Raw genomic sequence first — 15,472 nt, 5'->3', positions numbered from 1 at the left:
TAGCAAAAAATCTTTTATAGCATAAAATAGGAAGCAAAAATATGAAGAGCGTGCTTTATATAATAGTAAATAAATAGAATTATATATATATAAAGGGATATGAATATTATGCATATGTATAATAATTAAATATAGAAAATGATGCCGGACTTTGTTCAATAATCACCGATATATTCGATTTAAAATTGAATCGTTAATATCTCTGTTGAGAGTGAAGCAATTTGGATGAAATGTTCAGCATTTTCTGTTTTCATTATCTATTTGTTAACTATTATAGCAGGAACTGCCAGCTCTTTATCTAATCTTACCTAATGCCCCTTTAAGTTCTATGTTAAGTTTACCACCAGGGTTAGCCAACCTTTTATATTCGATTTCCAAACTATTATTGTACTAGGACACTTGATATGTCATATTACTTGAACAGATAAATTTAAAGGTACATTTTGTAAGATTAAGATAAAGAGCTGGTCGTTCTTGTTATAATAGTTAAAAAACAACGTAAGATTTAGATAAAGAGCCGACTGTTCTTGTTATAATAGTTCAACAATACATTACGTAAGATTTAGATAAAGAGCTGGACGTTCTTGCTATAATGGTTCAAAAATAAATAATGGAAAATTCAGTTATGAGTGTTAGAAATTGTAGGGTAGAGTGTTTATTATCGTAGTAACGATACTGGACAAACAAGATTATGTCCCGCTTATCCAGTTTATTATTAATTTTTTAAATCTGATTGGCGTTCTAATCCATTTAAATCTCTGCCATCCGATCGTCTGGAGAGTTGATTATGTACTCATATACCGTTTGAAGAAACAAAGACAGACCTGCAATGAGTGCAACAGGCAGATTTAGCACTTTTAGAGTAGGAATTAGAAAGGTAAAATAAATAATTCTATTTCCCCGGTAACCACTACAACCCAGCACACGCAACCTCAATCCCTACATAATCTTAAATACCCCCCAGATTCACAAAACCTCATATATTCTACTAGTTGATTAACAACCAAATTTACCACAATTATATGATAATAAGCAATAATTAATGAACTATGAATAAATGAATATATTTAGTATAAATATAAATAAGAAAAGACAGAATACATAGACAGAAAGGCTTATCAGGCCTTCTAATACTAAAAGGGGCACCTGTCACTGATTTCAGTCAGGCACAGTCAGTAGTATACGGGTCCCAATTCTATGGAATCCTTATATGGCATTTAGTAATTGAATATATAATATTAAAACACATTTTATATAGAAAACAATCACTGAGTTTATATTTCACACTACGTTTCAACAAGTTCCTCTTGCCGTTCTCAAGTAAGTAATGACAGTATGATAGCAAGGGGAACTTATTGAAACCTTAGTGTGAAACAAGCCAACAGTGAGGCTGATGTCCCCCGCTGAAATCCCGAAATAAATAGATGACATATATTAATTAATTGCATGTTTATCTTTTTCAAAAGTATCCAGCAATCAAACTGATTATTAAGTATACATTAAGTTTCATCACTCTCTATCAGATAGAATCAAAATAAACAAGGCATTGACCTAATAAACACATACACCAAGTTTGAACATTCTAGCTCAATTAAAAGTTATCGTGTCCCAAAGCATCAACCAATCAAATTGCTTATCTCTGCTTACCCTAAGCGGAAAATGCTCATCTTCGAACTCCATCAAGGCATTGACCTAATCAACACATACACCAAGTTTGAACATTCTAGCTCAATTAGGAAGAGAGTTATTGTGTCCCAAAAAGTGTGACGGACAGACAGACAGACAGACGGACGAACCCATTTTAATAGTCTCCTGCTTTCTTCGAAAGGCGGGGGACAATAAACTCAGTGAGAGTGAGAGAGAGAGTGCGAAATGGGGTTAAACGTCCACTCGACACAGACTAGGTCATTTCGGGACTAACATATGGTTTTAATTTTATTTCAATAATTTGCTTGCGCGTAAGGGTCTTTAGCAGTGGGAGGAAACCGGAGGACCCAGAGAAAACCCACGATGTTGGACAGGTGACCCTACTCCTTGTCACATACAACCGGGGATTCGAAACCACACCAGTTGACTCAATGACAGGTTTTATGATACAGCACGCACGTGCTAACCATGCTAACCATTCGGCCATCCAACCCCCCTTAACTCAGTGATTGTTTTCCATATAAATTGTGTTTTAATATTCTATGGAATACAATTACTGCTTATTATTGAGCAAGTTTCGACTAGGCTTCTCTAGTCATTATCAAGCAATGATAGAATATAAAATATAACGAGACAATTAATATACATGAAACAAAACAACATCTGGTTAATGCTGATTTTGTTGATACGTGTCCAGCACAAGATAAAAACTGTCAGGCCCTGAGTTGAAAAAGTATTCACAATCTTGGTATCTCCCGTGGCCTCACTCAGTTCTACTCCACTATACCCTGGGTTCATCGGTGGGGTATTCACATATTCAAATTAGAGAAAAGTGACAGATCAAAGCAGTCCAAGATTCTGTTCCTTAGACCGCCTCAAACCACCCTATGAATTGCTTTCTGTATTAAAGGGCCATTTACTAGTATGTGTAGGGGTGGTTTCGGGGCTCTAGTTAGGGCAGCTTGGGGTTGTCGAAGGAAATCTAGTTAAGGCAGCTTGGGGCGGTCAGAGGAATTCTATTTAGGGCATTTTGGGTCGATCGAAGGAATTCTATTTAGGGCAGTTTGGGGTGGTCGAAGGAATTCTAGTTACAGCAGCTTGGGGCAGTCGAAGGAATTCTAGTTAGGGCATTTTGGGTGGTCTATGGAATTCTAGTTAGGATAGCTTGGGGCGGTCGAAGGAACTCTAACTAGGGCATTTTGAAGCTTTCTAAGGAATTCTAGATAGGGTGATCTGGGGTCGTGTAAGGAACTCTAGTTACAGTGATTTGTAATCTTAAATATAACAATAAATACCAGGGAATACCTGATTGAACATTCTGGAATTGAATTCTCTAAATCTCAAAAATAGTGACAATTGATTGAAAAGTTGGATTTTTGAGCTACAAGACACACACTGACTGCATAAGAAAATATATACTGACCAACCAGGACAGCTGAAACATATTCATTAGGTTTAATTACCTTACGTTCTATTCACACCACCTCTGTTGTCAGGGCTAACAGAACTGTGGTAGGACTGAATTCCACACCACTCGATTAGAATTGTGTCAATTCAGGACGTTCCGGACTGACAATCGAACATTCCCCTATTTATTCAATCAAGGGAGATAATGCTTTTAATTCACAGCATACACCAATGTAAATTTAAATATAAATATAACAAAGAATTGATAGATAAGAATAATAATTGGTCCATAATATTTCCATAAAGATGCATAATGTAAGAGTTAGATAAAAAGCTGGCCATTCTTGCTATAATAGTTCAAAAATAGATAATGACAATTCCATTCAAATTACCTTATTCTGAGCAAAGTTTATCTGGTTTCAGTCAGCAGATACAATTAAATTTGTATTAATTTCCATCTAAATAAGACTTTAATATATATAAAAATAGAGAGAGAGAGAGAGAGTTTAACTCGACACAAACTAGGTCATTTCGGGACTTACATATGGTTCAATTTTATTTCAATAATTTGCTTGCACATAGGGGTCTTTACTAGTGGTAGGAAACCAGAGGACCAGGAGAAAACCCACGAGGTTGGACAGGTGACTCTATTCCTTGTCACATAAAACTACCGGGGAATCGAAACAATGAAACAATGCCAGTCGACTCAATGACAGACCTTATGATACAGTGCACACGCGCTAACCATTCGGCCATCCAAACCACCATAATAATATAAGATTTGAAGTCAGAATAAAGACCTACAACAGGTAAATTTCGCTCTCACATAATGCATCTTTAAAGAACATATATTTTATTCTATAACTACAGGCAAATATCATTAAATACAGCCATTGAATACAGCCAATGAATAACCTATGGTTGTATTCAATGGCTTGGACACGTACTACTTTTGTCCAGAATGACATCACTTTCAGAATTACGTCAAATTATAATGACGTCATCACTAAGCAACCACAATTTTTGCAAAAAAGAAAGAAAAAAGGGCAGAACCTATGATGAATTTGTTATTGGTGATGAGTTTTTTAGGTTTTTTGTTGTTGATAATCTGGATAGTAGAGTGTATTTTCAGAATTGCATGTAGTTATAGAATAAAAACAATGACCACTGAATACCACTGGGGTTATTCAATGGTTCAAGAGAGTGTATTCCTGTGCAAGTATTCCACAAGCGATTTATTGTCTTTGGTTTTAAATTCAATATATAATATATATGTAACCTGTTTTTGCAGGCATGTTGGGACTTTAAGCCATTACAATTTTAGATCCATATCCTGACAGACCTGTTTAGCACAAACGAGGAAATGTTCCATATCTTGAGGAAATAAATGACCTATATTACCAATTCTAAAACAGTCTGTATTTAACACTTTACCAGGATATATCACTTGATCTGAAATAAAACATAAAACAATATTTAAAATAAAGATGCATCAATGTGAAATGTTCACTGAACAGGAAGAGAGAAGAGAGAAATGGGGTTTAACGTCCACTCGACACAAACTATGTCATTTCAGCACTAACACGTGGTTCAATTTTATTTCAATAATTCGCTTGCGCGTAGGGGTCCTTAGCAGTGGGAGGAAACTGGAGGACCCGGAGAAAACCCACGAGGTTGGATAGGTGAAATTACTGAACAAAACTCAACCATATGATATCCTTCTATATAAACGGGGAGCCACAGTGGCTCAGTGAGTAGGATGTTGGCTCGCTAGCCTGGAGGTTCTGTGTTCAATCCATGTGTTAGCCGAGAAAGATCACTGGGATTTTTCTGTGTGGTTACCCCTTTTGAGTGGTGGCAAGACCGAGGGCATGGCAAGGGACAATGTATAGTCCTTTGGATGGAACAAAAAAACATGGTCCCATGTACACACTGGCATGCACGTAAAACACCCCTTGACATTTGGAATTCGAAATAAGGGTAGGTCATAGTGCCACTGTCCAGGCAAAATTTCCCTCATACACACTGCATGAAGTATGCCCGTCTTCATTATCCCAGTAGGAGCAGAACAGTAGGAAGTTAAACCCCGTTTCATTTCATTTCCTTTTTAAAGATTCAACTTCCTCAATATTACAGTTATCAAGCGATCCAAAACCCAGAAATGACCATCAGGGGGTTTCAAATATTTTATTTTATTTTGTATATCCCCCACTTCCACTCCGTTTACTCACCTTTATCATTGATCCTTGATAAAGATTCAACTTCCACAATATTATAGTTATCAAGGGATTCAAAACCCAGAAATGACCATCAGCTTGTTTCAAATACTTTATTTTATTTTGTATATCCCCCGCTTCCCCTCCGTTTACTCACCTTTATCATTGAGCCTTGAATAAAATTGTTGAAAGTTAAAGTTGGGATGATCAGGAAATAGAAATGATGTAATTATATAACCAGATATATCGTCATCTAATAATTCTTTAAAACCTAATTCTTTCATTCCCCTTTTAATTATACTTCTATTCTTCTGGTACCTGTCCAAATAAATCACAGGTGTTATGCTCGGTTGCCATTATCACGATTCGCGCCATGATTGAAATCATGGTTTTAATCGTGGAGTAATCGTGTTGATCGTATCCAAATGTATCTGCACGTACAACATCTGAGCTCAATAGGGACAATCCTATCTATTGAGGTCAGTCATAGCAATCGTGTTTATCACATCGAAAGTTGAAACGCATCCGAATGTACCTGCACCTACCAGATCGTGAACTCAATAGGGAAAGTCCTATCGTAGCTCATCGCACGACAGTTGTAACCTAAATTAAAGGCACTAAACCTTTCAATCAATATTGTCCATAAAATTAGAAATGAAAAACATGAATTAAAATTCACTATTGATCCAGTTCAATCGAATATTGATTTTGTTATCTTGCCATGAAAATATGGGATCCTAATATCCAATATTTAAGACACAATGAACATCTTATAATCTGACCATGAGTCGTATATTCTATGGTTTGGGTCGCCATTTGTAATGAAAAAGAAATACGTATCTAATATTCACCTATTGGCTCTCCCAGTGACTCCTCCCTCTTCTTCTAATTCAAGTAAAGCTTGTTTAAATGCCAACATGGAATGAGTAGCGGGTGTAAAACGGAACTGCCCAGTCTTATCCAGAGTTTCACATTGATCCACCAAATCTAAACTTAAACTTCGTGAATTTCCTGAAATAAGACGATTTACCACATTTCATATCTCGCTTTTACGAATGGATGTAGAGGACACACCCACTAAAAAGTAAAAACCAAGTTGTTTCATCCGACACTATCTATAACACTTGCAGACAAAACATGTCTTAATAAGCTATCTCCACCAAAGAACCCACCAAAGAAGTAAGGTCACTTGTAAGTTTTAAAATGGGTTTTTGGTTTCTAGTTACGCGCCTGCACAAAGATGAGTCTCTTTTCTTTGTCCTATCTACACAACTACGCATTTTCTTTGACGTCTAAATCCTAGGTAGACTGAGCTTGTAACTATGTACTAACTAGTTTTTGCAGGTGAAATGAAATGGGGTTTAACGTCCTGCTGTTCTGCTCCGACTGGGCTAATGAAGAGAAATGGGGTTTAACATCCACTTGACACAAACTAGAGATGACACAAACTAGGTACTTTCGGGACTAACATATGGTTCAATAACATATGGTTTAACATCCACTTGACACAAACTAGAGATACGACCCTACTCCGTGTCACAAACTAGACAGGCGACCCTACTCCTTGTCACATATAACCGGGGAATCAAAATCACACCAGTTGACTTAATGACAGACCTTATGATACAGCGCGCACATGCTAACCATTCGGTCATCCAACCCCCGTCGCATTCAATGATCAAAGCTAGGTATAAGATTTAGAACTCCATTCATTACAATTCCATGTAAATGTACTGACCTTTACATTGAGACAGTTTATCTTTTTTTGCTATGGCGAAGGAAAAGCCTGGCGTTCCCTGAATACATTTATTAGCAGAACTGACTAGATAATCAACATTGGCTTTTTTAAAATCCAGAGGTACAGCTCCAAAACTACTCATACCATCCACAAAATAACTACTATCTAAAAAACATAGAAAATATAAAAAACGTAGTAAATGAATATTCATAACAATAAACTACTCATACCATTCACAAAATAAATACTATCTATAAAACATAGAGAATATAAAAAATGTATTAAAGATACATTATGGGAGATTCGGTAACGAGTTGGCAGTTCTCACTATAATAGTTAAAAACTAGATAATGTAAAGGCAATTTGGTGAAAATTTCATTCAAATTGATCCACTATGAACCGAGAACTAAGCGACTGAACTTCCCATAAGCCTTGGTCATCATTACTAAAGTCAGTACAATAAACAGCATAGTCTCGATTATCCATTTAATCGTTTAATCGAGAAGGAAAGTTATGCAGTAAATCGGCTTACAATCCACTAAAGATCGCAATCTAGCGCTGCCATCTAGAGTTGATTATGGCCTGGATAGGTTAATTAATGTCTAATTAATAATTTAGATAACATTTCAGGCCTAAAGAAAGACCTGAAATAGGCAGATTTAGCTCTTGCATAATGTATGTTTAAATGAATATTCACAATGATAAACTACTCATAACATCCACAAAATAACTACTATCTAGAAAAATAGAAAACATAATAATTTATTCAGTGAATATTCACAATGATAAATGAATACTCATAATGATCAAATGAATACTCACAATGATAAATGAATATTCACAATGATAAATGAATATTCATAATGACAAATGAATATTCATGATGATAAATAAATTTTCATAATGATCAAATGTGTCCAGTTTAAAACTTACAGATTAATTTTGATAATGAGTGGCCGATTTACAAGTGTTTAATTTCTCGATCATTGTTAAAAAATAAACAACCCAATTGATTATTGAAGTATAATGATTAATTTTTGAACAGTGGTCGGGATATTAAATGCTGTTTAATTTGACACTTGTTATCAAAATTAATGGGTCAGCTCTAAGCTGGACACAAGTACAAATAGATGATTTGGGTTTATTTTAGACGAATTTTCAAATTTTCAAACAAAGATTTGATATTGAATGAATGGCAAAGAAATCAGAGTTAAAAACACTAGGTCATTTTGGGACCAACATTTGGTTCGATTTGATTTCAATAATTCACTTGCACGTAGGGGTCTTTAGCAGTGGGAGGACCCAGAGAAAACCCATGTGGTTGGACAGGCCAACTAACTGCTTGTCACGTACAACCGGGGAATCAAAACCACGCCACTAAACTCGATGACTGACCATCTCATCCAACGTGCACACTATAACCATTCGCCCCCCACCCCCTCCACTTACAAATACAAAGATACCTGTAAAGGTATAAATTTAGGTCAACAAAGACTAGAACTTACTTGGACTGGTTGTTTTTACAATAGACCCTACTTCTTCTACAGGATTAAATACACCAGAACTAGTCTCACAGTGTACAATACTAACAAGGTTATAAGAGTTATCTTTCTTTAAAAGTTCTTCTACCCTGCCAGCATCAACTGCTTTATCTTCCCTAAAACTTTCTATGTGATGTGGAATGGATAAAGTTTCACAGATTTTACCCATTCTCTTTCCATATGCGCCATTTTCTAAAATTAAGACCTGTAAAGAGACAATTAGAAATGAAATGAAATGGAGTTTAACGTCCTACTGTTCTGCTCCTATACTGAGGGAAATTTTGCCCGGGCAGCGGCACTATCGCCTACTCTTATATCGAATTCCAACTGCTAGGGGATCTTTTACGTGCATTCCAATATATACACGGGACCTCGGTTTTTCGCACCACTGACAAGGGGAAACCACGTGGGAAAATCAGGATGAACTTTATTGGCCAATGCAGGGATCGAACACCCAACCTCCAGGCTAGCGAGCCAGTGTCTTTTAAACCACCTGTCCAACATGGTGGGTTTTCTCCGGGTCCTACGGTTTCCTCCCACTACTAAAGACCCCTATGCGCAAGCGAATTATTAAAATAAAATTAAACCATATTTTAGTCCCGAAATGACCTAGTTTTTGTCGAGTGGACGTTAAACACCATCTCTCTCTCTCTCTCTGTTTCATTCTCGACTAATAACCTCAGTAATAAACGGTAATTGTTTTCTATATGTATTTTGAGATAGAGTTGGCAAATTTAGTATTTTTTAAAACTATTGTAGCTATAAAACGCACATTACAATATTTCATAAAATAAACTCAGTGATGTCAAATATTAAAAACACTCATCAATTATTAATTTTTTTTTCAATAACAAAAGAGACCGACATTGTCAATAAAATGTCATTTAAACTGGCTAATGGATACTAAATTTCAAATAAAACTAATAAAAAAATCGGAATGACAAATGCCTAACCTATTTATGTTAAATGCCTAAATGTCTAACCTATTTATGTTAAACTGAATTTGTTTTTTTTAAAAGAATCATTTAGTTTGTAAAGTAATATCATATTTATATCACAACAAGAATTACCAATGAAAAATAATTAAGTCACCCAACCCATCTTTGAATTTTAATACAGCTAATTAATATGCTGAGAGTAAAATAGATTTTGTAAAAATTATAAATATTACCAGTACTAATTATTGAATAGACATATAAGTTTTAAAATTCTAATAGTTTATTAAGGTCCTGTACTTGGTAGTATTCACGTATAATACCCACTGATTAAATCTCAATAACATCACTTAATGTAAACAAACATTACTTAGGTTGCCAAGTAATATAAGAATTGAACTTATCAATCCTGGTATATTGACAGTGTTATTATTATCCTTTCATTTATATAGTGCTACATTACATATCAAATGTGCCTAAGTGCTTCATAAGACTAATCATAACACTGTCCGAAAAGATGAGTTTTCAGTTTACACTTAAATATATAATATGAATTATATATTGTAACTCCATGCAAAGACTGGAAGTGTTTAGCTATTATCTAAATAAGGGAACAATCCCTGCTCAACATTAGCGCAACAGATTTTATATAGAACAGAGTGGTAATTTAATCATAATATTTCAGATTTCACAAATCACGACCCAGGTCTAATCACCACCAACCCCAATATCAGTTTTTGATCCAACAGCTACACAGATCTACCAGTCTGTCCAAACTCTGCTACTCTTTCAAAGGGGTGTTATCACTCCCTCTTGATTTCTCTCTTTATGTTATATAAATTAAAGGACCTAAGTCCGTAACTCAAAATCCTCCAAAATCTTCGACATCGAAAACACGAATTATTGGTCAATTTAAATCAACATTGATGATGTAAACTTACCGGAAAAAGATGAGCTTCTGATATCCGATATTTAAGATAAAATAATTTTTTTAAAATTGGTACACGAATCGTGTACCATAATGCGCTTCAGCCCCAGTTGTATTGAGAGACTCGAGGGACGAGGCTAGACACATTGCACCAAATCAAATGGTGTTACATGTATGTAGACTAGAATAACTAGACGCTAGAAATTTGCACTCGATTGAGATTGCTGACTTATTTCGCCGAACATAACTGATTTGAAATTGGAGTAAAAACGGAAACCATTAAATGTAAATCAGTTTATATACATTCATATTACAGTATTATATGCATTGCGACCCACTTTTGTGAATTTCTAGGTCCTAAATGTTAGTGATTTAGCTCCTTTAATAACATTATAATATTGCTACTATAAATATAATGCAATAATGTAAATAGATTTATTCTGACCAAGAGCAATTCTTTTTTTTAACATAATGCAATAATGTAAATTGATTTATTGTGACCAAGAATGAGACTTTTAAAAGAAAGATTGACCTTATTATTATTTTGTCTGGGTACAGCACATTGAAATACTGCTTCTACAGCAAAGGTACCACTACCTTGTACAGGTATAGTTGTATAGTCGTTAGCTGAAACACCTGAAGATATAATAAACAATAGGTAGAACTATTTTGTAACAGGTGTATATAGTCCCTTGATGAACTGAGAGAGGGAAATGGGATTTAACATCCACTCAACACAAACTAGGTCATTTCAGGACTAACATATGGTTAATTTTATTTCAATATTTTGCTTGCATGTAGGGGTCTTTAGCAGTGAGAGGAAACTGGAGGACCCGGAGAAAACCCATGAGGTTGGACAGGCGACCCTTTTCCTTGTCACATACAACCGGGGAATCAAAACCACGCCAGCTGACTCAATGACAGACCATATGATTAGTGCTCCTACGGCTAGTCGGATAGCCGTAAACGGTTGGATCTGGACGGTTCAACGGTTTGAATTCAACGGTACGGTTATTCGGTGATGTCCCCCATTACATAGATTATATTCCTCTTTATAACAAAACTTGTCCGTTGTCCTTTTGTATTTGATGTTTTAAAATCTTAGAATGTAATAGTCGTCCTACGATGTCGACTTTAATAGCACTCGTCGTAGTCATACGACAAAGTCAACGGTCCTGGTTCTGACTTTAGCAATTGTTAATCCAATCTAAATACTTCTCGGCATTTCTAACTATATTCTACCTTGTTTAAAATATAATCATAAGGCTAGAAAATGACATTATACTATAGTCGATTTGTTACGACATTCAACAAGTTTCATATCTCGTAATTTCTCGCGAGAATTGTACTTTGGGTTTTAGTTAAATTAACCAATCATAAAAATTATACTTGCAAGCCCGGAATTATTGCTTATTGTCAAATCAATAGACGCCTTCCAATTTACTTTAAATAGTAACATTGTGTAATCGTGATATTATCGCCATACATGTATGTCACGTACGAAGGGAAACAGAGTATTGTTTTGTATATTATCGTAGATATATATTGAATTAAAAAATGATTCAAATGAACCAAGTTAACCAGGTAAACAAATAATAACTACGGCCTTAATTTTCATTAAAGAATTGTACATTTCTATGAAAAAATTTCTGAAATTTTTGCGCGTGTAAACTGTAATGCCTTTTAGCTTTAGGCGAGTATAGCGTGTGCACGAGTAATGACTCGCACCTTCTGACGAGCTCTGTTTTACGTTTAAAATTGATACCAAACGGTTAAACGGTTACTAACCGGTTAATAGCTACGGCTATTCGAATAACAAAAAGTCCTAACCGTAGGAGCACTACTTATGATACAACGTGCATGCGGTAACCATTGGCCATCCAATGGTAACCATTTCATCAATCCCTTGATGAAACACCTGCCAATACATAAAACAAACATATATTGAATCCAACCTTGGAGAGTATCTACTGTGTATATTTTGATTGTGTTTGCTTTATGAAATGTTAAATAAGACATTGTCTCAAAAATGCACAAACGGTACTCTAGGTACAGTACCGAGATATTAACGATTTAATTTTTCGGCTAGCTTCGATCATCATTACTAACGTTACCGGTAGTTCTATAATAAATAAAGTCTTGATTATCCATTTTTACAATAAATTATCTATCACAAAATGTATTCAAATCCACTAAAAATCGCAGTTGATTATGGCCTGGATCAGTTAATTAATGTCTAATTAATAATTTAGGTAACATTTCAGGCCTAAAGAAAGACCTGTGATAGACAGATTTAGCTCTTGAATAATGTATGTTTAAGCCTCTATAAACATATGTTATAAGTTATAAAACATTTCATATACCGGTAACGTAATTTATGATGTGTTAAGTCGAGGCATTTTAATTACCTGCTATATCCAACAGTTTACTTCTGATAAAACTAATTGTTTTTATAAATTCTACGTCCCTCGAACCCACATCTCTAAGCATTGCCTGTTTTACTGTTAAAGACGTTCCTAATGGCCCAGGTGTAAATAATTTCTTTTCTCCTGAAAAAAACACAAAAAACTGGTTTTGTACATAAACATTTCTGATTCAGTATATTTACTGACCACATCAGCAATAAGATATGGCCATACCCATCCAATAATAATTTACTAACAACTTCAGGTTAGGCAGACTTTACATATCACAACATACCAGCATACAAGGTGGCAATGGAATGATGGTGCACAGGATGAGGGCAGAAACTGAAGTGTCGGTCGTACTTGTCTATAGGATATAGCTGATTTAAATGGACACATTGATTCCATACAAGTACATGTATGGCGGAGTGTTAAACTGTGGGCATTAACCTACACCAACTGGGATAATTATACTGGTGCTACGTCCTACTCATATTTCGATTTCTAACTGTCAGGCGATCTTTCGCTAGCAATGGGGAGAGAGAGAGAAATGGGGTTTAACGTCCACTCGACACAAACCAGGTCATTTCGGGACTAACGTATGGTTTAATTTTATTTCAATAATTCGCTTGCGCGTAGGGGTCTTTAGCAGTGGGAGGAAACCGGAGGACCCGGAGAAAACCCACGAGGTTGGACAGGCGACCCTACTCCTTGCCAAGTACAACCGGGGAATCGAAACCACGCCAGTTGACTCAATGACAGACTTTACGATACAGCGCGCATACGCTAACCATTCGGCCATCCACCACCCCCACTAGCAATGGTATACACAGGACCTCAGTTTCTTTTTGGACAATCCAAATGACAAGACACTGTTAGTTGGAAATGAATTGAAATGGGGTTTAACGTTCTACTGTTCTGCTCCTAAACTGGGCCAATGAAGAAAGGCATACGTCATACAGTGTGCTATGAGGGAAATTTTGCCCGGGCAGCGGCACTATGGCCTACTCTTATATCGAATTCCAACTGCCAAGGGATCTTTTACGTGCACGCCAATGTGTACACATGACCTCGGTTTTTAGTCCCATCAAAAGGACTAGACAGCTGTCCTTGTCAGGCCCTCCGTCCTGCATCACTGACAAGGGCAAACCACTCTTAGTTGGTTACTTGCCAAAACCGCTGTCAAAGGGAAAACATGCTTTCACAGTATAGTCATTTCGGTGATCACTCTTCACCTGGTTCCTTTTTATTTAGGGTTTGAGTTTGGGTTAAGAAAAGGATTAGGATCTGGAATTGGAGTCATGTACATCAACTATGAATGCCGTAATTTCCCAAACAAAAATGGTTACCTGTGACTATTTTTAATTTTAAATTATACAAGCAAAATTTGCAATGCACTATTGCAACTCTTGTGGTCAATTGCTCGTGGATTTACATGTATAATATAGAGCGAAGCTCTAAACGATCGCACTCTTTTCCAGTAACCTGGGAGCATAACTAAAACTGTCACCCACAGACTGTTAATTAAAAAAAAATATCCGACCCCAACAGGATACACTGGGCAAAACTGGCAATGAACATGTCTCAACTTACCAAGTCATAGAAATATTTCTATGACTCGTCTAATCTATGTTGTCAATGTAAATAATTCTCACAGTTTTTTTGTTCGTTTTTTAAATAAAATTAATCATACAATTTACATCTAAATTAAAGGACCTAAGTCCGTAACTCAAAATCCTCCAAAATCTTTGACATCGAAAACACGAATTATTGGTCAATTTAAATCAACATTGATGATGTAAACTTACCGGGAAAACATGAACTTCTGATATCCGATATTTAAGATAAAATAATTTTTTTAACATTGGTACATGAATCGTGTACCATAATGCGCTTCAGTGCCAGTTTTATTGAGAGACTCGAGGGACGAGGCTAGACACATTGCACCAAATCAAATGGAGTTATGTAGACTAGAATAACTAGACGCTAGAAATTTGCACTCGATTGAGATTGCTGACTTATTTCGCCGAACATAACTGATTTGAAATTGGAGTAAAAACGGAAACCATTAAATGTAAATCAGTTTATATACATTCATACAGTATTATATGCGTTGCGACCCACTTTTGTGAATTTCTAGGTCCCAAATGTTAGCAATTTAGCTCCTTTAAAATCAATTTGGAGAAACGAAATTATTTAACATTATTTGTATCACTTGAGAAACTTAATTATGAAGGTTTTATATTTGACAACGATCGCATCAACGTCGCTCTAATCAGGCAATGCCTGTTACATATTATAACTTACAAGTATTGTCTGTTGCCACTGTACTATTGTTTTATTCTTACCTGCATCACTGGCAACGTGTCGACACATCTGCGTCTGCATTACATCAAAGATATCACTATTTCCATTTGTATTTTTTAGTGGAGCCCAAAATCTTGAAGTTGAAGTAAAAATCTTCAGTCTATGCATTCTGTATTTTTCTTTGTAATTGGTTTCTTTTCTTATTTAGTAATAATAAATTACTTTGACAGAGAAAAATCCCTTTAGTTCTAATTCAAAAACGAATTTCATGGAAGCCAAATAAAATATGTTACCGGCAGCTGCAGCTTTGCTACAGCTTTGCTGCTTTCTATTCGTCTGCTACTGTGG

At 35.6% G+C, this 15,472-nt stretch overlaps 1 protein-coding gene across 1 annotated transcript; it reads right to left on the bottom strand.

Moving 5' to 3' along the window:
* Positions 1 to 25: 25 nt before the first annotated feature.
* On the bottom strand, positions 26 to 15,441 carry LOC126822119 (2-aminoethylphosphonate--pyruvate transaminase). Its single transcript, XM_050550879.2, has 8 exons — positions 15,166 to 15,441; positions 12,821 to 12,961; positions 10,945 to 11,048; positions 8,514 to 8,754; positions 7,009 to 7,173; positions 6,122 to 6,281; positions 5,428 to 5,588; positions 26 to 4,506 (listed from the first exon to the last, which is right to left on the bottom strand). Exons 1-8 carry the CDS (start codon positions 15,290 to 15,292, stop codon positions 4,367 to 4,369), a joined length of 1,239 nt encoding a protein of 412 aa, XP_050406836.1. The 5' UTR covers positions 15,293 to 15,441; the 3' UTR covers positions 26 to 4,366.
* Positions 15,442 to 15,472: the final 31 nt, after the last annotated feature.

The sequence above is a fragment of the Patella vulgata genome, chromosome 5 (genome assembly GCF_932274485.2).
Source record: "Patella vulgata chromosome 5, xgPatVulg1.2, whole genome shotgun sequence".
Lineage (NCBI taxonomy): Eukaryota > Metazoa > Mollusca > Gastropoda > Patellidae > Patella > Patella vulgata.
This window is presented reverse-complemented; position numbering and strand designations above follow the sequence as displayed.